We start from the raw sequence: 24,558 nt of genomic DNA on the forward strand, positions 1-24,558 counted from the left end.
TACATAAATAAGCAAACATATCGACGCCTCCTACGCATAAGGTCGTAAGGCTAAAAAATAGTTTTTACAGGAGAGCGCTTTTTGTATACGGTGATAATAAAATTGATTCTGAAAGATTTTCAACAGAGATTTTTGCATTATGCTGTCAATTAACAATTAAATAATTTATTCCCAGGTGCTGGATATTAAAAAGAATTGTAGTTACCGAAAAAAACCCGTTTTTCTTACTTACGACCTTATACTTGATTGAAAAAGGTCGTATCTTCTTGTTACGACGGTATGCGTTCATAAACTTGATTTAAACAACACGAATAACGACGTAAGTTTTGAATTACGACTATATGCGACGTGCAAACTGTCGAAATCCATATAAATAACAAGTTTAAAGCTACAGAAATGAAGTCAAATAGTAAGAAAAAAGCATTAGAAAGTGGAGGAAAAATAAATACAGCGTGTTTCTAATATTCCACATGAACAGTCACTTTATAAAGCTTGTGCCATTTACCCAGTAGTGGGAATAGTTGAGATCGGTTATTTACTTAACTATAAACACGAAATTAAAATATTTTTGAAATCGGTGCCAGGGGCCCCGAGGAAAACCGATTCAAATGTTCTCCTTACATAGTCACTACAAATTCTTGGGCAGCTGCCCAGTAGTGGGAGTGGTCAAAATAGATTCTTTACTTCACTCATAAAACGAAATAAAAATATTTTTGATATTGGTCCCGAAGGTCCCATGATAACGTTGTAATATTCCACATGAACAATCAATTTACAAAGTCTGAGCCCTTTTCCCAGTAAATGGGAGTGGTTAAATAGGATCTTTACTTTACTTTAACATGAAATCCAAATATTTTTAAAATCGCTCCCTGAGGTCCTGACAAATTAATCTGACAAGACTTTTCTGACAAATAAGTCTTGTTCATATTCATTATCATTCATATCAGGATCTGGCTGTCAGGATCCAGTACTGTAAAAATATTTTTTTTACTGTGATTTTAAAATAAATTCTAAAAGCATTAGTTTCTAATAAAAACTGACCCTGATTTCCTGAAAAAAAGGCAATTACCGCAATATATTCGAATTCTCGGTTGAAATCTACAAGACCCCTGCGCTATGGGCTATCTACTGGAAAAATCTTATCAAGAACTTTCTCTAGAATACGAGCTAGATAGTAGACACCGTTGAGGAGTTCCCTCGTTTCTCCGTCGTCTTCATCTTCAGGTCAGACCTTAACCTCCTCTGTTTTGTGGTATCTAAGACATATACCCGAATGAGAAGTTTTCCTCTATATGTGTCTATAATTTTCGAGAATTACACCCGATGTTTCGATATCTAGACCGGATGACAAAGGAACCACTTAAGAAGTAAACCTTTTCAAACCATAAAATATTTGTTTAAATCGGTTGGTAAACGACGGATTCATGTTGGGAAGTCGGTTAAAAAAAAGTTGTCGTATACTATTACTCGTATTTATCAATTAATATAATTCAATTAAGGTAATAAAAGTGGAATAGTTAAGACTTCGTTTGTAAGCATATTTTTTAGAATATTGAATAAGATTGAATCCAGTTTATCTCAGGACTCCTGGGGTTGATTTCGAAATGCTTTGGTCTGGGACCTAATATAAGCCTATGGAACATAATAATACACCATGCAGTTACTGTGGGCAACACTTGAGCCCGACTACTATACAAAGAATAGCATTGTCCTTTACACATGTTACAAATACATAGATAGACTTAGAAAATTAACATAATTCAAACATAACATCACGACTTTTATTCCCCAAAGGGGTAAGCATAGGTTAGAAAGGTAAGAGACAGAATATTACCGTCCACTCAGTTATTGATCACATTGTTACGCCTGTTGTCGAACATTAGGCACTATTCCAGACTCCGTGTTATGAGAATTTCGAAATTGAAAAACCCAATAATATATTGCCCGATACGGGAATCAAACCCAATACCTTGTGGCGGGCAGTCATACTCGCGGCCCCTAGACCAACGAAGCAGTTTGTACGTTAATTTTAATGATTTTTCAACTATAATTGAAAAGCAGAGAATCGTATCTTATTTTTTTAACGGAGCATACAGCCGTATGTCTATGATACGTCCTTATACGTTTATTCATTGTTATATTTAAACCTCGCATATGGTCTTAAGAATAAGTTACGACTCCTAGAAATAAATTATTAAGTAGTATAAAGTCGTAACTGACCACATTACACGTATGATTACAGCGCATAAAGTCGTAACATAAACGTTTCGACGTTTTGCGTGGGACGGCTAGAATACGACGATTGACATACGACGTCGGTACTGCGCTCTGATTGGCCGTCCTCGCTCCTATCGATCGGAGCATACAGTCGGAACTATCCGCGCGACTTTATGCGCGGAAGAGTCTAAGTGTTAAGACCATTATCCATTAAAAAACTCACTATTTATAGAAGATATCAAAATTTGGATTTTAGTAATACGTAATAATATTTAAGATGATTGTAATGGTGCAAAAAAACGATTTTTGTAAAAAAATGTGTTCCGACCTTTTGCGTGGGAGGCGTCGATATTACTGACGAAAAAATATCTGACAGAACTTTCCTTTCCAGGGAAACAACAAAATCAGCTGGAGGTAGTGTTTGAACTCATATGGATAGACTCATCAGTGGTTTCACAGTTTTTATAAGTTTGGCATCAAAATTTCTGTTGAGAGCGCTTTCTATCCCTTTTCATACATTTTATGAAAGCGTACCAGCTGTTCCCCGCAGTTCCATCCACGTCTCGAGAAAACTTCTTCCTGAACCCGGATAAAAACTAGCAAATGTTCTTTCTTGGACTCTATATCTTCTAAATAGAATTTACCAGTTCTGTAATTTTGGCGAGAAAACACGACGGATAGACAGACAGTTATTTTCGCACTTAGGTATATTAAGGGTGTACGGTCTCCTCATAGGTTAAGCACAGTATTTGCTATTGCTAGTTGATTGAATGTACATTGGATACAACCTTGAAACGGGGTAACATTATCACGGCTGGAGACACACGACCCCTGACCCAAATGAAACAAATTACAGATGTTAGGCCGTCGTCACACATCTTTCGTAAATAACAGTCTTGTGGCTAGAAAAAAATAGGGAATTTCGCTTAGATGATAACGATGTCCTGTACTTAGTTAATATGGCTTTGAGCAGTGAAGACGGAACTACACTAAGAAATACTTCTAATACGTAACTCTGATGAAAAACGCCACCATTCAGGGAGGTTCGACTGTTCGCTTACAACCATCATACAGCACCAAGTCGGATATTCTAATACCTTGCTCGAAGATGGATAGCAGCATCTCCGACGCTAAAAGATATCCCACTATGGGGTCCACTGTTTGGCGGAGGCTTAAAACCAGCAGAGGACGTTTTTAGCCTGTGACGACGACGATGAAATAGGCAGTATGTTTGAACTTAACCTTTTAGGGGACGTTCTAGTCTGGCGCCAGAGAGTCGCGAGTCGCGCCACACGAGCCGGCAAACTAGTCCGATCAATTGTACCCTTGTCTCTCTAATCACCGCCATTACGATTTACAGTCGAAACAGATCACTGGCAAACAAAATAATGATTGGCTAATTTGTGAGGCCAAAAATAGGCTACAAAAGTTTGGGGTAAAGTAGCAAATTGTTTGTAAAGCCTAATGAAGAAAAGCGCTGATATAGACCTTGTCTATTTTTCCAGGGAGATATTTACTAAGAAGTAAAGTTTAGGTGTGTCAAAAATCAAACAAAAAACTTGCGTACAAATAATATATATCGTAGTATTTAATTATACGAATTCTGCAACCATAGCGGCCGTCCGATTAGCTAATCATTATACATCTAATATTCTTGTATAAGTTAATAAATGCAATTTAATTGCATACTAAAATCACACAAAAACCTATTATTCATTTTAGGGTCATCATCTGGGCTCGGGTGTTTAACGTTTACTATCCCGACTATGAGTACTTTTAGTAGTTGTAGGTTCACTAGACTTTATTTCAAGTTTTTCAGAAGTCTTTGGAACGATTGTCGTGATAGCTGGTGAAACTTCAGGTTTGCTAGCAGTACTGCTGGGGGCAGCTTCTTCACCATCAGTCCTTTCATCGTCACGATTCTCTTTATTCTTCTTCGCATTCTTTATTGCCAACAGCATTTCTGCAAACCAAACGAGACTGCCAATTTCATATAAACACATAAAAAATATTAAATTGAATAAAAAATATTTTTCGATCAAAAGGGCGAAGTTAGATAAATTCTGTTTATAGAGTGGTTTGAATAAAAAAATATATTATTTATACGACAGAATGAGCATTAACAGTCTGTTGTAATACTTTTTATCCTTGCTAGAAGACCTTTTGACTATTGAACTAGAAAACCACGACTAAGTTAGGATAATCTTAGCCACATTAAGCTAGATTTATTGAAGTGGCTTTTGTCCTTACTTGAGCAATTTTGTCTGCGACTAATCTAGTTCTTGTAACAACAGCTGCCGAGTTTACTTAACAAGAGTTAGACGAGCTTACTGATAAATCATCTTTGAATTTTATTTATAATTCTAATTGTACGTAGACTTTCCTGCAATTTTAACTCTACACTGACGTTTCTAGATCATGTAAATACACAAAAAACATTTCTAATTACACCCACGTCTTCTAAATGAATGAGCATAAGAGTTCGTGGCTCATAAAGTAAAAACCTTTCTAATACGCTCATGAGAACAAAACCCGTACGACTTTTCATTTACCGCCTCAAAGACGTGAAGACGAGAGGGTTACTGTTATGGCTACACGGGTAACGAATGTTACTTACCTCGTCGAAAATTCGCGGAAAGCGGCATTCTTGTTCACCCTCTTAATTTAGCGTATTATGATGAATGTTGTCACTAAATTAAACTCCATATCTTTTTGCATTACACACATGTTTCAAGCGATTCTATTTACTTCATATGGTTCATTTGAAGTCTATAAGAAATTACTAAAGGTATCACAGATACGCAGTTAAAATGTTCTACAACACTATATAATATCGTCCTAATTATAGTCCTCGGGCGCGACCGTTACTTTATCGGAATTACACAACTCGCAAGCTAGAATATAAATTTTCATTAAAAAATCATCAAAATTGAACATTTGAGTAGTAAAAGTTATCTATTTTTCACTGAGAAAACTTATAATGCATGTCTCACTTGATGCGCCATTGTGACATACGTCAGGCACTGTCTAATTCAAAATGATGAAGGTTGCTGAAATGAGATTCTATTCGATAATTTTCTGGAAAAGGCCCCGTCTTGCTCCCCATCTTTTGTCTATACTTCTCGATCCTTCGAATAAGCCCACCAGTCCTGATAGCATGCGTCCCTCTATCTCATCTAGGGCCCACCGCGTCTCGATTCTAGGGTGTCTACTGCGAAAGCGTATACTCTAAGAGATCAATAAAATAATATTCGAAAATGTTCAAACGAAAGACTTTTTGCAAGTAATTGAATTACCGTCACTCAAATAAATTCCAAATTGATATTGACGTCCTAAATTAAAAGCGAATGTCTTTGGAATAATAAGCATTTTAAATAACTTCAACAAAAGTATCGTCTTTTCGATATCATGATTCTTAAAAACTTTTTATTCTTCTTTTCTTTTTAATTAAGTGTATTTTTGATATCAGACTGAGACTGAGACAGACATAATAAGACTGAGTATTACAGAATTGTTACTTAAAGTCAGCCTGAAATTAACGCAACTGAAACCTAATTAAGTCTTGCCAAAGCCTGGATTAATAAGATTGAATGGACCTAAGTACTTACAAATGAGACTAAATTTAAATAAATAGACGTTGACTTCGTAAACTGAGTAGTGGTTTATTGACTACTTTACGACCTGTAAGTTTATCATACGTTTCACATTGCCATATTGTGTACATAATGAAAAATAGCACGTTGCAAGTTTTCAAAATTGGTTTTTTAATCCATTCCAATTTAAACCTGCAGTACATAAATTTATGTAAGTATATTGTTAACTTCAGATTTACGTACTCGAATATCTATACAAAATCCTCCCCGTCTGTTTAATTTTGACTAACGCAAAGATAAAACGCGTAGACATAATTAAAGCGTTAAGTCTACATTTCGTGGAACCTTATTTTGCGCGGAATGTTGTCATAATTTGTCACCTTCACTTTTGTACCAGTGTACCAGTGTACCAGTACTGTCCCAAGGCGTTGCAATTTGTCTTCATTATCATTTTCTAAATCACTCGGGACATCAATCTTCTTGTATACACTTCTCATAAGCGAGAAGAGTTTCTGTTTGATCTTTTACATGAATGTCTAATGATGCAGCGGTAATTTTCACGTAACTGCAGGATTTTGCTTACCTATTTTTAATTTATTCATTTACATAGCAATCAGCTATTCGCTACCAAATATCAGGCCACTGAATCTTTAAAATATGAAGTAGGTCAGCTTTTCAACTAGGAACTGAAAGAAAGATTCGAAAGATAGTCTGATCTGTGGCGTAGACTGAATACGTGCAGCTGTAGACCAACTATGCTGGAAAATGTGATCAATTTTTTTACCACATCATTAAGGCATTTAAATTTCTAGTTGAAAATATTTAACAACATAATTCACGAATTACTTATTTTTTATGAGATCAGTGCTGTTTTGAGTAGAAACTGGAATGCTATTTTCTTATAATATTGCACGTCACGCCACTCATCCCGCGTTATCCGTACAAAATGTCGGGACACGGTATCCCGCCCGGCTGCTATCCTAATCCCATCGATGACAGGTAATAAGAACACACACGCTTCACTTGTTTCAAATGAAGTTCCATCAACAAGACTTAAGTTAGATGTACAAGATCCTCTTACGAACTCTGTTCATATTTTGTCTTTATTTATTTTTAAAAAGAACTAAACGCTTAAATAAAGTTAGAAAAATAACAGATTTCCATCACCGTCTAGGAAAGTTAACGTTAAGTTTCAATGTATATTATACAGGATATTATATGATCCTGGCCGATTTCGGCCACAGTGACTTGGATCTGCGCTTAATTTTGAGAGCTTCGCTGGTGCGCTCTCCAGTGACTGACAAAGCCAATTTTTGCAGTGAATGTCCGTCCACATTCACATGAATCACGAAACTAACTTTGGGTCTAATTGTATGTATTTTCCATCTGTTAATACAACTCAATGATGAAAATAAATAATTTCACTCAATCTCTTATGCAACAATCCCGGCCAGAAAGTGTTTCCATTATAAATTCAGTCCAAACAATAAAACATGTAACCATTTACGAGTATAAAGTTTTCAGTCGGCCAGTGACACAGTACTGAAAGCCGACACGAAGCGCGCGTGGCGTGTCGGCCAGCTAATACAAAAACCACAACTGCATTGCGAGCCACTGACGTAAATTAAACCTCTAAAGCTGTTAGTACATAAGCTGAGCTATTTATGTCTTTATCCTGTCAGTTCAGGAATCAGAATATAGGTCGCACGAGGATAATATAGCGTAATGTTCTCTTAGAAGCTGCCAAGAGTTGAATAGCTTTAATGGTTTGTCTTGCAGATCTATCCATTATTTGATCTCACACCGCAATATGGTATCATATTTTTTACACAAACTAGTTCATTTATACATACGATTATAGACGACAAAGCTTAGCGATTATATAAATATGAAATTATGATAGGTAGTTATAATATAATTTTAAAAAAATCTATAATAGAAAACACTTTTTATTACTTATACATGAACCTATTTACATAAGTACACCCAAGTAAGTCAAGAACAAGGAACAGTTTCATCGGATTTCATTCCCACGTGTCAGTTTATTGTGACACGACCCCCAAGTTTGCGTGGTAATGTCCCGGATAAAGTGACAATTACCGTGCTTATTGCCAGCCATTATGGCCACTCTAGCTACGGTAAGGGGAAGCGAATATACTTGCACTAAAGATAGTCTTACTAAGCTTGGCTTCAGCTTAGTTCTCTAGTGAACTAAGTACCTGCACAAAGAGATATCCAGCTTTAATTCATTCTGTTTGCCCGATCGCAGTGTTTGCGATTGTCAAACACAGACGATTGCTTGGAGAACTAATAATTTAATGCTAATGCTAGAATTACTCCGAGCAACATTTCAGTGTCTAGCGAATTGCCTTTAATAAAATTAGTTTGAACAATACGAAGTTAGAAAACAATAAATGTTCTACTACATGTGCTACAAGAATAAAAGCTATTTCACGTATGCTAAGACGTTATCTGATAGTTAGTTACCTCGAATATGCAAGACTGTTAATCAGTTGGATATATGTAAATGTTTCAGGGTTTTGCATAAACGAATAAAGTACAAAATTCATAAGCTACTGCTATAAAACAAAAGAGTTTGTTGTTTGTTTGATTAAATACGATGATCTCGGGAAATCAGCTCGGATTAAAAAAATGTATCTGTGTTAGATAGATTTTATCCGAGTGAGGGGTGTGTAACACGTAACGCAAGTGAAATCTCGGGAAACGGCTGGTTGAATAATATGTACATTACATTCAGCTATACTTATTTATTATGCATTCTTCATTTATAGATAAAAAACTCTTGACGTCATACACAAGACTGGTCTGGATATCAGACGTCACTGGGATTTTCTGTAAGTGCTCAACTTGGGTTTAATTATGTAAGAGGAGCAACAAAACTACGCCCAACAGGATGTTGTGTTACGACCTGTTATAACGAATGACTTTATTACCTTGATTGACATTTGAGTACACAACTATTACTTACCTTTTGTATATTGTACGCTCTCTTTGTATTACAATTGTACATAATAGGTACCTGAACTTTATCTTGATATAAGCTACCATTATCAATTAAAATATCTTTACGTTTACTTAGGTATATTTTTAAGATTCGCTTATTCCGTCCATGGCTTCAGCAATAAAAGTTATAATTTATCATTAGTCTGATTAATGTAGTGAAAGTTTTTCTCATCATTCATTCATGAATAAATAAGAACTTTAGGGTAAGCCTATTCAAACCGTTCAATCGAATTTCGCGAATAAAGTTTCAAGAGGGATAGATAGATGCGGGCAATTTCAAGAACTTTTTTTTCAGCTTTGATTTGACAAGTTGGAATATTACAATTTCCATACATATTACTGGATTATCATTTATATAGATTTGTATATTGGTTGACGTTTTTTCGCTAAATTGGTTTCTGGAATACGATACGAGTCGTTAAGCTCTGAAACGAGGACAGTGGAGGAACGTTATATTGTGTTGGCAGGAAGACGCACATAAATTTTCGATGTTGGAACTTTTGTGTGAATTACCGTCCATGCAGTGGACATATACGATAGTTACGTAAGAAACGAACTCATGTTTTATTTCATGTCCTGTTTTATGGACACTCTAGTGTCAAAGGTCGAACTATATTTTAGTTCGTTTAATGGTAACTATTTGCTTTTTATTACAATAAATATCGATAGTAAATAATTTATTTACTACTCTACTCAGACTGCGATTTCAGTATTTATTTGCATTATTACTGAAATAATCACATATATCTGAAAAAGACTCACGTCTTCTGCGTCACGAAAAGTTCCTATACAAACACGTCACTCTCAATGATGTTACCCAGTCGAAATAGTCCTCTGATTTATACAACAAAACGTAGACAACAAGCAAACCCTTTCCCGATACTAATACCGAGTCCTATCAACACGTGACTCGTTGTCTGAAGAGACGTATCTTTTGCAATTCCTAAGAGAACAGCCACCATCTATCCTTCAATCCCTCATGTATGTTTTATACAGAAATCCTTTTTATGCCAATCGTCAGACCAGATTAGAGTAGGTACACTTAGAAATCCCGCACCACAAAATGTATTCCTAGCATTTTCGTAACAAGATTTGCAGTTAGGTTTGATGGCTGGTTGCTTGGAATTGCAGTAGGCATTTTCACAAATTAATTGCATTAGTCCCATTTCTTTCTGAGAAATAAAATGATCTAAAACACTTCAATTATAAATCTAGTTTACAAAAAATAAAAGAAAGATTTCTGCAATCAGTTTTGAATAGTTGATATCATAACTTTAGAATTCATAACATTGAACTTGTCTTTATCTACGTGTAGCCATGAAATTAATTTATACAACAAAGAAACCTCACAATATGGTAGTTTGAATTTGTAATAACATGGCCTCACGTTCTCGTAAAGGAAGGCTTACACAAAGACGAACAAACGGTGTTACACACTGTAATTAAAACCAGCTGTATTTTCATAAAAGCTCCACTACAACATATGAATGAGACATCGAACAACACTGCCGAATCATTTAATTGAATGACATGTTCATGTTCACTCAATGCCATCAATCTGAACAATGACACAAAAATTGGGTTCCTATTCCGACATGTAATTATAACATTTCAATTTAACGGGTTCACAGATTTCTATTCACAGTTCAAATATTCCATTAACATTACAAACCCAGTTCAATTTACGGCAGGATAAACGATTAATTGTGTTATCGGCTGCAATACCGCACCCTATATAATGCAAATGACTCCTGGCTTATAATCTAAGTTGTGTAAACGTGCTCGCTTTATCAATAGACTCTTCCTCCTTTGAGGCTTAACTTATGATACCTATACATATAATATTGCTAGCGACCTGCTCCGGCTTCGCACGGGATAGCACTATTCCCCCACTACTGAATGTATATAAATCTTCCTCTTTAATCACTCTATCTTTAAAAAAAATCGAATGAAAACCGTTGTTTTGAAGATTTAAGCGTACAAGGGACAGAAAAAGCGACTTTATTTTACAATGTAGTGATAAGATATCTTCTCCGAAAACCAAATAAAAGTATAAGCTGCTCGGAGATTTCGCAAGAATGACTGAAAAGAGCTTAGCCCCTAATGTAGGTTACATTTGGGTTACCCCATAAATGTTAACACGAGAAGTAACCGCAATAAAACTGAAACAAAGACGCGAGACTAAAATTTATTTCGAAAGTTTCCAAGCACTCTAACGTACATTGTAAACTATTATACGTATTTTATTTACAAAAGAAACTTTTAAGACCCGTCTTACAGAGGTACAGAGAGTATAGTTGAAAAAGTTGAAAAGCATACATATTTTTTGGGGAATTAATGTCATCAATCATTTTGCACATCCAGACCATATTCACGACTTCAATGATCACGAAGCTTTAAAAAAAACTAGCCTAAGAAAATATATATAGCATGTACAGTCCAAAGTACAATTTGTATCAACAATAATAAGTAAAAATGTTACGTGACCACTCCAACGAATGCGCGTATTAAGTAGAGTGACCACACAGATAAACCACACACACAAGTAGGTTCGGCCAACATTATATTTCAGGAAAAGACGAATGTCCTTGCAATTAGATAATATTGTAGGGGATGAAGATTAATAGGTACATGTCACGACAGAACAGACCATTATCCCGTGATATGTGGTTACATGTTAACATCGTGTAGAACTAAATCACGAAGAAGAAAATAGATACTAATAATGGTTTTGGGTTCATTACGAAGTATCTATTAGAGATGAAATAAAGGTACTGAACGGAGTATTCATTGACCAATTAGAAGTAAATGTTTAAGCCCATACCTACATTGCTTATTTTGTTTCTCACATATGTTTTTATTTTTCCACAGCCCATCACAGACCAAAGGATTGTATTTATCCTGCTCTGTAATATTGACTCATAAATAAACGGTCATTGAGTGTAAAATCGTTTAACCACGATACATACTGCATAGTAGCGTGTACTCGTATAATTAAAGGGAGCTTGCTTTTCATAACACTATTTCATAAACATCCGTTACAGCGAAAAGCTTTCTAAACTTTGAAGCTTTAGCACAGCGACAAAATTGCTATTCAGTGCAAAATTATGAACGCAAAATGGCAAATAAACGGTATTTGGTATTTTCAAATTATGGTATAATAGAGCCATAAAGGGAGGGTATATTTAGTATTAATAAAATCGCAAAGGATATCATGCCGGAAAGCTTTTTTGGTAGTAACGTTCCCACTGAAAATACATAGAGGTTGAGTCGTTTACCAGTACCTAGTCCATTGAAAAAGGTGCGTATTTCTTTGTTTGGGTGCAAAATTCATTTTTCGCTGTCATTATTGCCCATCGTAAGTTACATGACGAGCCAACCGAAAATACAGTGTTCTTTTATACGAAACTGACGGTACGAAAGTTAATTTTCACGCACACAATCACCTTTTGATTAATGGTTTTACTATGCGGATATTTCAAGTGTTTTATTATGAACTTAAACGATGTGGGGATTTTATAACCACGCTTTTACTGGCGTCAGGTTAAAGTTCAACGCTCGGACGCCACAACTATTTATTTCAAGAAAATTGGAAACATGATAAGCAATATTGTTTTGATACCTCTATATATCGCCAGTCACCGTTATTCGATTTTGAACATTTTCATATCTCTTTTTATATGGAAGAACGTGTTATCTTTACTGAATTTTGAAATTGAAAGAAAAGGAAAACTCATATGTATTCATACGTTGAGGACGGTTTTGCGGTAGTAAGCAATTGGTCGTGAGTGTGCAAAATAATCCTGGTCACATTTGAGTCACATCCATAGATTAGTTTAAAAAATCTGTAAAAATATCTTAAACAAGACCTCAGTGCCTTTCAAAGCAAAAGTAACGAACAACCTAATCAAATATGTGTCTGGGTATGCCTTTGTTTAAAAGATTACAAAGATTTTCAAATATGTAAAAATATGAGTTCCCATTTTATGAAAACAAGATAGGTATTTCTCATCTCAAAGAGGAGAGGTCGCGAGAGGAAATGAAATTTCCTTTGACAAACAAATGCGAAACATTTGGAGCTAAACGGTGTACAGCAACATGTAAATGTCGTCTTCAGGGAGAACTGCATACAAATACCTACATTTTTAGTGAAAACTAAAAATTGAGCTATGAAATATCGTTATTGGTAATGCATTCGTCTGTATACTGTACCAAGTTTAATAGATATGAGTAGCAGAAGGCCATTTAAAAATATAAATCTTAAACGGTCTTAAATTTACTTATGCTACTAATTTGAATGGTAAAGTAGTTTAAAGTATTTATTTTTTACTTGTTTCACCAACATTGAATGAAACATTTTATATCAGCATAGCAAAAACGCAAACAGTTATGTTGCTAGTAAAAATATTACAGGAACATGCGAGCAGTGAGTAAAAAACTATTAGGTACATGTTTTTCGATATCATACTTCCTACTAAGTATGTAGGTATTACTTAATATTTTATAATGTTCTATGTCACGATACCGCCTGCATGAGGTACTAAAAGCATTTGCACGAGCCATTCAACTTTCTGGCACCTACAGAAAAAGAAACTGTAAAACGCTAGTAGGTACTAAGCTTAATATAGGTGCATGTTATTTCTTAGGGAAAATAACTTAGGTATGCTACTGTATGATATAAAATTTATGTTACTGCTATGTTATGTATGTCTTCAGGAAAAAGCTAATACTAAGATGCTTATCAAAATGATCATCATACTTGTACCTAAATATCGGGTTATTTCTTCTGTTTCTTAAATTAAAGACGAAGTAAAACAATATTTCATTTATTTCGCTGAAGAATACCGTATAATATTACAGCGACCTCATTTAATGTTCTGTCTGAAATGATAAATGTAGACAACCATTGGAAACTTTCTCGGTTAAAAGTCATTATTTAAATAATGTTTATTTTAGTATTCATTAAAACATTTTATTAACGCAATTCAAGCCTTTTAAGTAAAATGTTTTTATCACCTCGGTATATTTTTCAGATTTATTTTATTCAAAGGAGCTTTGCGTTCTTTATTTTTTTACCAAAAATATGAAAAGCTATAAAAACAACTCCTTTTCATTCTAAACAATAAACTTACATATAACACGACCTTCGCATGTTTATGAAATACTTACTCGATTGGGCTAGCTAATCAATTTCCACACTTAAGCAAGTCTTGTTTGTTTCTTAGATCATTCCGTGAGATTAGTCCTAACATAGTTAGGCTAAACGTTGACCTTCACCCTACAAATAACTTGGCAGCCGGCTAGTATGTCTATAAAATACAGTCCAGACAAAATGTGTAGACAGAGTCCAAACCCAAAATATTATGCTTAATAACTTTAACCAGTTGGCTTTATGTTTTATCAACTATACTGGTGATTGTTGGAAAATGCCAAAGTTACTTGTTATTTCTTGTTGTGTTTATTTTAATTGAGTTTCACACAGTTTAATGTTTACTCGCCTATAAATAAAAACTATTTTTAAAAATATAAATCTGACTTTAATAATATTACTTAAGATCTTCTCCTTAATCTAGCAAAACTATTCTGAAAACCGCATCAACATGGGTTCTGCTAAATGTGAGATAATCGCGAACAAATAACTACAGGTCAAACTGCGAACCTCTCTTGGAAGTCGGTTAGTAAATTTCAATTTACATATAATACATCGTGAATCCATAACTCGTTGCGATCAGTACCTATCATGATCATCATGTTATATAACCTCTTTTGTCACACGAAGAGGAAAAGGGGCAGGATATTCTCATCTCAATTTATTCGGGGTCAGCGCAACATGTATTTTTCTTCAATAAATCTCTACGACGTCGTGATCTCAGTATCCACCTCCTTTTTGCCACAATCCATCCATTTCTTCTTCAGTATTATTTTATTCTAGCCTTGTTATGCAATGTGAATATCGAGTTTTATTTTTTGAAAATTAACCGTAGGTAATAATGAGATCTTTCATAAAATATTTTACGGTAATCTGGTTACAAATTAACTAAATAAACTGTGTACACAGTAACAGTTTATTTCGTATAATATATGCATTACTTGAATCATAAAACACAAATATAAACTTAATTATAAGGATTGACTGACGGAGGACGCATTAGGACTGATTAGAGGGATGTTTTCAGTTTATGTGTGGGACGTGATATTACTGAATTTAATTTCATCTTTGTAAATAGAGAACCAGCCAACAAGATAGATTAAAATATAAACCACAGACTGCCTTGAGAGCCTTTTTAGCCGTAATACCAGCCTTCTGAATAGTTCGATACATTTTTGTAAGTCTTCACTCACATTAATTAATACTTGACCAAAAATATGTAGTTCATAATGTTACAAAAGGAACAAAAACTTACCCATACGAAACATAGTTTTTCCTCTCCACATATTAAGGAAAACTCATAACAACGAAGCACCCTGTGCGGCCACGTAATAGAGAAACTTTAACTAAGCTACTAACAAAGTTCCCACAATCTTAGCATGATAGTTGTCAGCGTTTACAAGTTCATAATTAAATTGGAAACTTTTGCTTTGACACCCGCTGTTACCATAATATAAAATGTACAAGAAAATTACATTGCAAACCAAGACGGGGAGACGACCAAAATGTTAAATTAAGTCTTATAATCAAGGTTTTAATACACTCCTGTAACTGAAACCATGTGGCTTCCAGACTTTGTACCTAATAAAAACTAATTTTCATGCCGCTGGCAGCTCTGCGTATTTCAGTATTAGATACTCCGGGATATACGTATTTGAACAATTTATTACTTGATAAAGTTTGGATATGTACTAAAATCTTATGAATGCTACAATAGACTAATTTATGAAAAATATTCCTTTTATAACTTAAATTTTATGTACCTACGTAGTTTGGTACCTACCTCAGGGCGATATGACCCTAACTTCTTTGACTTTTCATTGGTTAATGTTATAATTATTATACTTAAACTTTTCTTTTCGTATTAGGAGCACGCAATTGTTGTTGCAATAATATAGGCAATAACAATTCCCTAGTCGAACGACTAAGCCGAATGGGGTGTTGACTGCCGATCGAAAGGTCACGAGGTCGAATCCTGCTTCATTTAATCAGGGACACTCCAGCAACAGCATAATATTTTGTTAGTCTATTGAGAACAATGAAAACACGAATATGCAAAATCATATTGGTTAAACTTAGATCCATTTAGAATACCAATTTCAATTGAATTCCCCACGAGAATGCAATTTCAAACTTCTGAAACTGTTTTACGTTATAAATGTGGAGCAATGAGAAACATAATTTTCCTTTTAGCATTGAAACATAAAATACTTTGAAAACCACTACAAAAACACTACCTAAATGTAGCAATCGATACTTGATGATATTACAGCCATTATTTGTATAAGCGAATGTTTACAAGAACATCTCGAAGATAGCTGAGTTTACGCAACGGGATGATACTGAGCAGGGATTCGACGGGATTCGAAGCTGAGAACTCCCAATGTGACGTCAGTTTATTTTATTTCATATGTGAGATATCTTAGCTTTGTTTATGACGTCACTTGCCGCTTGTAGTTCGCGCATCGAATGCTTATTTGTCTGCCAATAAAAGGGCGCGCAAAATGTGAAATTGTTCAGCCGGCAATAATTTTTCGGAGCGTAGAATAAAAAACAAACTTTCCCTGAGCGGTCTTTAATAACTTATGTTTTTTGTGAGGGCAACCTTTTTCTATAGTAAGGCTGAAGTGTTAATGCCTCGACCCTGGCACATATTGCAAATTATCTTTTGATACGGTTTTTGTGAATAAAGTTGGGGTCAAAATACACAACATTTGTGAGCACATGGGCTCTTTTTATTAGTACCGCGCACAGAAATAGACTTATTTAAGGATTCAAATCGACCACATTTGGTTAAGCGCTGATACGTAGAATGGCATTCACGCCGGCTCCAACGTTATATTAAATCTTTCTTTTAGTCACAACACATGTGTTTACGACAACAAACACGGGTCGCCCATAAATTTTTAATTAACTTCGCCAACGTTTTTTTATCATTTTACGACAAGTTTGCAAACGTGTTGTTTATGCGAATATTTATTTTAATTAAACTGAATGTTCCGAGCAATGCTGAATGTGAATCGTTAAAACTGCTCGCTTTTAAAATGGTTCGTACAGAATTTCTTCCGGTATGAACAGAATTTCTGAGAAAAATTAGAATAAATTAAGTTTGCAGTTAGTTCTGTATTCAGATATTCATAGGATTTAAATTACTGTTCTATCGGGCTAGCGGAAAGGCAAGCTTTTTAACTTGGAGAATTACAAATCACAGTAGACTAAATGCTTTATAAACCTGTAATATACCTACGATTGAAAGATTCTTTGTATAATCAATACCCGTTCTGGTGATTTTGTTCTTTTTGGTAATGATAATCCGTAATAAAACTCTGCCATTAAAAACACTCAAGCCTCGCTGCACTATACACGCGCTATTAATAAAACAAAAACAACAGTCCACTGTACAACCGTATCCGGACATGTGGTTTAATTACAAATCCCGTCACTCGTGTGTACTCGGTGACAATTACGGCAATTTAGTCACGCCCTTGTTAATTACTCGGACGCACCTATCTATCACCATGCGAGTTAATCGACGCACATCACACGGCTGGAATGATGAAAACGAAACACGATGAGATATGTAACGAAACACGATCATCATGAAATTGCTGAATACAAACTGGATGTTTTTATATGCATTTGTTTTGCGAAAAAAAAATTGTTACGGACTTCACCAATACAAGACAGTGAACGTAATCTAATAATATTTTTCATGTGAAGAAAATAATAACGGCACAAAAAGCTCATCCTAATCTTTGAAGCCCTGTCATTTCATAATATTAAAAGTCGGAGAAACAGTACTCTGTTTATATGCAATGATGTTGTCAAAAAGCTAATTTGATTAGATAATTGAAGAATGTTCAGGAGCTTATGATCCCCCATAAAATTCTTGGACGACACTTTCCTTTAGGCTAAAACTATTCTTTAAACTGTTTACGAGGGCTTAGACATCTGTTGATGGCTGTCGATAAATCAAAGATTTTACTGCTTTTCACAATGGCCATTTGGCCAGTTTTATTTTAGCATTATTTTACTACTGTCTGTCAGAAGAGACGGCGTGCCTACTTTAGGATTCTTTGCTATTTGGCGCATCGGTAACTACTACCGCATTCATGACCTACATAAGAATTGAGAATACCTTGTTCCGCAACATCGGGAATACGTTTCGAAATGTATATCTAAAGAATGCTCCGCCTAAATTATATTAAAAATGAAACAAGGAGAAACGTATTATTCTCTCGAGGCCGAAAAGTATACGGACGGCAAAACAATGGAATAGTACGAAACGATAATATTTGAGTATCATCTTCCTGCTTCGACTTGGAAAGGTTATCGTTCTGGTAATTTAATATCAAAATGTTAGACTCTTTGAACGATTAACTATGCTTTAGCTGAACAAGTTTATGACTTCACGCTTTTCAGACGGGAAACTGTTCTATAGAAGTTTTAAGAATACTCTTAAACTTGAATCACAAACAAGACCATCATATAAAACACGAGAAGACTATCTGAAACATTTATTTACTTCATCTAATTACAAATAGTGCTGTATACGTGCGCTATAAATCTTAAGTGTTTAATTAAAACTTGCTAAGCATAGTAAATCTTCTCATTCAGGGTGATACATAGTTTTCAGAAGAGCGAAGTAAGACCACGACTTACTCAATATCTGGAAAAACAAACATACCTTTTTATAAAGTACCAAATCTGACAAAATGAATGAATAATTAAAAAGGTTTACATACACTGGCAAAAGCCGACAAATTCATTTTGAAAAATCCGTTCGCCGTTAATGCACAGGGTTTTTGAGCTCTGGAAAATAACGTAAAACAAGTTCAGTAAAAATGCTAGGTAATTAAAACTAAAAAATAGAATTTACTTAGTACCTGATGATAGCTATGAGAAATCCCTTCCTGTCTGCTGCAGGTATATTGTACCATAGACTGTTATAAATGGAGGTGCTTACTTCCATGCTCTGAAAATTAATAATACACACATTATTATCTTTATTGCCATCGAAATAACAAGAATATCGCTAAGAAATCAGAATTGATTGAGCTTTGAATAAAAAATCATAAGGTAGCCGTATCCCCGTACAACTTACCATAAGCTCCATGTTTTATCGAAGGAACATTCTCGTCTTCACTAATGTATGAGATAAGTATTATGTGTGGTTATCTATATCTTAGGTTGAATATCTTGGTTAGGGATAAATAGTTCAGCTACTTACAGATCTCATTATAGTATCGCCATAATAGCAATACAAGAATATTTGCATCAAGCCGAAAATTAAAAACGCTGTGAAAGATGCCATCATCACAATATTATCAACCACCTGTATAAAAAACAAAATGTTAACTTGTTATAAAGTTAAAACAACAGTTAAAAGAATTAAGAAAAACTGTTACCAAAACGTTAAATCCAGTAACACATATAATAACTGAACTAGTCAATGCGTTGAATAATATCGATTTTGAAAATATCTTCTCGAGCAAATTGACACACCTGAAACATATAGATATGTATATTACGAACATAACATCCCTTTTGGGGTAGGCTTTAGTCTAGAAACCTTCCTTGGTTCATCTTAGGTCACGGGTCACGTCAGAATTTTCGGTCTTCAACCTTCCCTGGTTCATCTTAGGTCACGGGTCACACGCATTTTTCACAAATGTGGTCTTTTTTTCTACAGGTGATTGCGTATATAAGCGCTTTCGATCATCACTTTTGCACAGATCGTCAGCTGTGGTGGGCGACGAAATTACATATTTAGGTTAAGTATTCTCAAAACGTAGTGATACCCACCGCATCAATTCAATGTGGCGAACAGCAAGCTTTTTGAATTTTGTTTTATCGTATCTAGGTGTTTCTTCAGTGACAATTCTCTCCATGTCGTTATTTAGTAGTGAAAACTGTATGTGAATAAAGGTACAGCAAGTGAAGAAAAAGCAGTCGGGTCCGTATACCATGATCATGGCAATTACTGCTAAAAGATAAAAAAAAAATAAAGTCGATATGTGTGCTATAAAAGGTTTTTTGAAATACAAAATGTGTTACTATTACAATCTATTTTTCATTCAATTGTTTTTATATCAGAATCCAATAAAACTTTAAAATACACTCAACGTAGGAGAAACAGAACGTACCTAATTAAAAGTAACATATACGTACCTGAGTATACTTGATGGAAGTATACCCAAGGATAAATCCGTAAATCAAATTCATTGAACGGATAATAAGCTATGAACGGCATTTCCAACTTAACTTCATCGGTTTTAAAATAATGCGGTATAATAATAAAGGCAGGGGCCAAAGCGAACATTAACAAACCCAATACAATCACGTAACTTATCTTTTTTGAAATACTTGTTAGTATCAAAACATGTTTGTCAATTAAGTTCTTTCTGAAGCGATGTTCCTTTTCTTCAACTTGCATTTGGTTCAACAACAAACTTCTCATAGTAACAATGAATTCATTGTTATGTCGACCGTAGTATAACAGCGATAAAGTTTTAAAGTTACTTATTAAGCAAAGAATAAGGCAGGGTATCAAACGTGTTATTTCCACAAAACTTTTTCCTGTGATGACGGCTTCTAAAACCCAGAGCACTTGGGCGACAACCTCAAGGTTCAAAGAGAAAAGGTGTGCGAAATAAAGTCGGTGGCTTCGAGAACGTTCGACAAAAGTTCTGTTCGTGTCTTTACTCTCCAGATGCAAACCGAGAAACTTTAAATAAAGGTTTACACTTTTTAAACATCTATCAAATTGCTCGAGCATTTTTGAGGACTCTGTCTTTTATGATAATTCAGGCACTTCAACCCTTCAACCTCCGTGGCAAAAACTTTTCGCTATTTTGCTTACAGTTTCAAGTTCTTTTGTGTCTTTAGTGTTGAAGGCATAAATTAACATTAAAAGGTGTTTTCATTTACCGTGTAGTATTCTTTAATTTCTTACGATCTGAAGGAACTAGAGTAAATATACATAGGGCTTTAGTTATTATTATTATGTGCGAGTGTGTTCAATTACGCCTACATTTAAGGCCTTGTATCACATATAGCTTAAAATTTTATTAAAATGAAGAATTTCTACTTCATTAATGTTTGCATTTCTAATTCTACTTTTTTAAACAAAAACTTTGTTTGCTCGCGAGATTTGCAACAGATAACATTATAAAACACTTTATTCAAATAAATCATGCTGTACACAAGTTATTAAAAACGTGTGGAAGTGCTTTTAAAATTGTAAATAACAGCTTCGTGGATAATTACACACGAGCTCGTCTGTATGGGGGAAACAGCATGCAATATATAATTTAAGCCGACGTTAAATACGGGTCGCGAGAGATTGATGAGTACTTCCGAACGTGTATAAAAGTGTTAATAATTAGAAGAAATTGTTTGTGTTTTTTAGTGTTAATTATTATTTTAGTTCATTGCTGTGTATATCTTTGATTATTTTAGCTGCAAGAGCTATATTGTGGGTTTTTTTTTCTCTAGTACATTGGTCTTGTAGTGGTTTATTTCCTTTTTACAATTTAGTTAAACCTTTTTTGGTGAATAAACTGGATTCAATATATTTTATTTCTTCTTTGTTGTGCTCAACGATTATTTGTGGTACATCTGTCTGAGTAGAGCAAAGTAAGACCAAGAAGTACTCAATATCTGAAAGTGAAACAATAATTTTACCATCTTTGAAAATAATAACAATTTCATAGCCGGCGAATACGCTTTCTTATGTAAATATCTTACCCGAGTAAATGCTGTTAAATTAATATCGGTGAACCCGTAAGCTGATAACCTGCATGGCTTTTGAGACCTGAAATAAATTGAAAATAGAATCATAAAGAAAAACATAGCATCAAATATAATACTACGCTCTATATATTTTCAGTTTAGTGAATAAAAGACAATAACTGTTAGTCTAATGTCCCATAAAAGTTAATTACATAGCTGAATGTTTATGTGGCTCGTTAGCTACTGGTATCTAGTAAATTACTGTTAAGTTGATAATATCCATAAAACTATGCATAAAAACATTCTAACCATTATTTTAACTTCCAAATATTTATATCTACAATTTCCTAATAATGTTTCACTAACCGAAGTAAAACAATCAAAAGATATTTTCTCTCAGGCGCTCCTGTTTCGTACCAGCGACTGTTGTAAACAGCATCGCCTACTCCAATGCTCTGGAAATAACAAAACGTTAGAACAGAAACTAGAACAAAAAGAGATATAAGTTACGTGCACTTACAGATCTCATCACGTAATCGCCGTAGTAACAATAGAAGAACACTTGGAGCAAACCAAATGTGAGGAACGAGGTGAAAGGCGCCATTACAGCTAGGTTTTCGATAACCTAGAAGAAAATGCGTTCTAAAATAACGTGTAGGTAACAGTATGGAAATGAATGTAAATGCTTCAAGTTTTACCATCAAATTAAATCCAGTAGCACAAATGATCAGGGAACTAGTGACAACGTTAAATAAAGTTGATCGAGAATATGTGATCTCCAATAAATTCACGCATCTGAAAAATTGTTTGGACATTTTCATATTTAGCTAATAGTGAATCGTAAAACTAATAATGAACTAGCGGAAAAATAAAAAAGTGGATCCATGAAAAAGTTTGGGTCAAAATAAATAAATTAGCAAAAGCGGCGACGAAGTTCTGACTCCATTTGGCAATGTTCCACAGAGACTCAAAAAAATGAAGATTTAAATAAATGTCCGGACGAACCGAAAGTACCAATTTTTACTGTCAACATGCAGATAATTTTAAACCGATTTATTTAGGTATCAGAAGATATTCTTAAATGCATTCTTACTGCACAAAGAGTGCAGTGAGAACATTTTAAGTGCATGACTCTACAGTATACAAGGTGTCTGATGATGGAATAACAAGCTTTCACAGTGTGGTCAAAGTATGATTACAATATCTAATTATCTACCTTACTACTAAGTATACTAGCTATGTATATATAGTACTACAAGCTGTCCTTGAATATCCTTGGCAGTCGTTACGGGTAGTCAGAAGCCAGTAAGTCTGACACCAGTCTAACCAAGGGGTATTGGGTTGCCCGGGTAACTGGGTTGTGGAGGTCAGATAGGCAGCTTCTTGTAAAGCACTGGTACTCAGCTGAATCCAGTTAGACTGGAAGCCGACCCCAACATAGTTTGGGAAAAGGCTCGGAGGATGATGATGACTACTAAGTATATGAAAGTGACTACAAGATTCTCTCTATGTATACCTACCGTATCAGTTCTCGATGATCGTTAACAAGTTGCACCAACTCCGCCTTAAATGTTTTAGTTGTAACATCTGGTCGATTCCTTGCATCCACTTTGACTATCTCCTTTAAATTGTCTTGTAGAATCCGAAATTGAATGTGAATAAATGTACAACAAGTAAAGAAGAAACAATCCGGTCCGTAAACGGAGAAAACGCATACCCAGGCTAAAAATAAACATTATTTATTTTTAACGTACCTACTCATTATTCTCGTAGATTTAGTCATCTAAATAACATAGCTGAATGTTTATGTGTAATCATCCCTTAACTGCGACTGTTAATTTCAGTAGGTAAATAATATTACTATATCATAATGATGCAAAATTATCAAAGTTCCATGAGCGCGATATCATTTCAACTCTCCATGTCGAACGGTTGCCAATAACAAAGCCGTAAGAACGATTTATATGAGGTCGCGGTTTTGCTATAAATCCACCATTATGGCAGCTCATATAAACCACTGATCACACGATCGAAATGCAATCACCGCAAAAGACGTGTAAATATCATTCCAAATCTACATATTTTCCAAATCCCTACATTATTTCAATCTGTTTATTTTTATACAACTTCCCGTACTTACGCTTGAAAAATGATTATTATTGTAAGAGCTTCCAAATTAAACACAAGTAACTCACGTTCAGTAGGTATCAATATTGTATTTTTTATGATGAATAATAAAAGGCACTTACCAGCCCATAGTTGATGCAGATACACAACTGGCCAGATTCTTATATCAAACTCATCAAAGGGATACCATATAAGAAAAGGCAAAACGAGTTTAATTTCACCTGTACTCAAATAGTAAGAACCAGTGATCAAAAAGGGTCCAAGTGCAAACGCAAGAACTCCCAGAGTAGTCAACGTTAGAAGTAGCTTAGTTACTGATGATAGAAAAGTCAGCCAGTTGTTCATTTCGCGTTCAATTTCTTCATTATGCTTTCCATTACTTTGCAAGTTCCTTAATATCATGGCCGCTTCGTTTACATGTTGCAAGTGACGGATAAAGTAGTAAACTTTGAAATTTCCCAGTAGACAAAGCGTGAGGCAGGGGAGTAAGTAAGTAATTTCCCATAGACTGGCGCCAAGGACTAGACCTATAATCAACCATATGGTTTCACCAAAAACGGCAATGTCTAGCGACAGCATGTGTACTGAACACCTCCAGTGCCTTCTCAAACGTTGCACCATAGTTCTATTACTATCAGCACTGTCCAAAGTCAAACCTATTAATTTTAAGAAAATGTTTATTCTTTTCAAACATTTTTCGAACTGCAGCAGCAT

At 34.7% G+C, this 24,558-nt stretch overlaps 2 protein-coding genes across 2 annotated transcripts; both read right to left on the reverse strand.

Moving 5' to 3' along the window:
- Positions 1-18,488: 18,488 nt before the first annotated feature.
- LOC110377321 (odorant receptor 4) lies at positions 18,489-20,791 on the reverse strand. The gene is made up of 7 exons (XM_021336166.3): positions 20,155-20,791; positions 19,789-19,969; positions 19,392-19,488; positions 19,214-19,318; positions 18,870-18,958; positions 18,729-18,795; positions 18,489-18,652 (listed from the first exon to the last, which is right to left on the reverse strand). Exons 1-7 carry the CDS (start codon positions 20,759-20,761, stop codon positions 18,593-18,595), a joined length of 1,206 nt encoding a protein of 401 aa, XP_021191841.3. The 5' UTR covers positions 20,762-20,791; the 3' UTR covers positions 18,489-18,592.
- Positions 20,792-21,574: 783 nt separating this feature from the next.
- LOC110377320 (odorant receptor 4) lies at positions 21,575-24,558 on the reverse strand. Its single transcript, XM_021336165.3, has 7 exons — positions 23,967-24,558; positions 23,238-23,439; positions 22,416-22,512; positions 22,238-22,342; positions 22,084-22,172; positions 21,733-21,799; positions 21,575-21,645 (listed from the first exon to the last, which is right to left on the reverse strand). The coding sequence occupies exons 1-7, from the start codon at positions 24,556-24,558 to the stop codon at positions 21,589-21,591; spliced, it is 1,209 nt and encodes a 402-aa protein (XP_021191840.3). The 3' UTR covers positions 21,575-21,588.

The sequence above is a fragment of the Helicoverpa armigera genome, chromosome 10, assembly GCF_030705265.1.
Source record: "Helicoverpa armigera isolate CAAS_96S chromosome 10, ASM3070526v1, whole genome shotgun sequence".
Taxonomy (NCBI): domain Eukaryota; kingdom Metazoa; phylum Arthropoda; class Insecta; order Lepidoptera; family Noctuidae; genus Helicoverpa; species Helicoverpa armigera.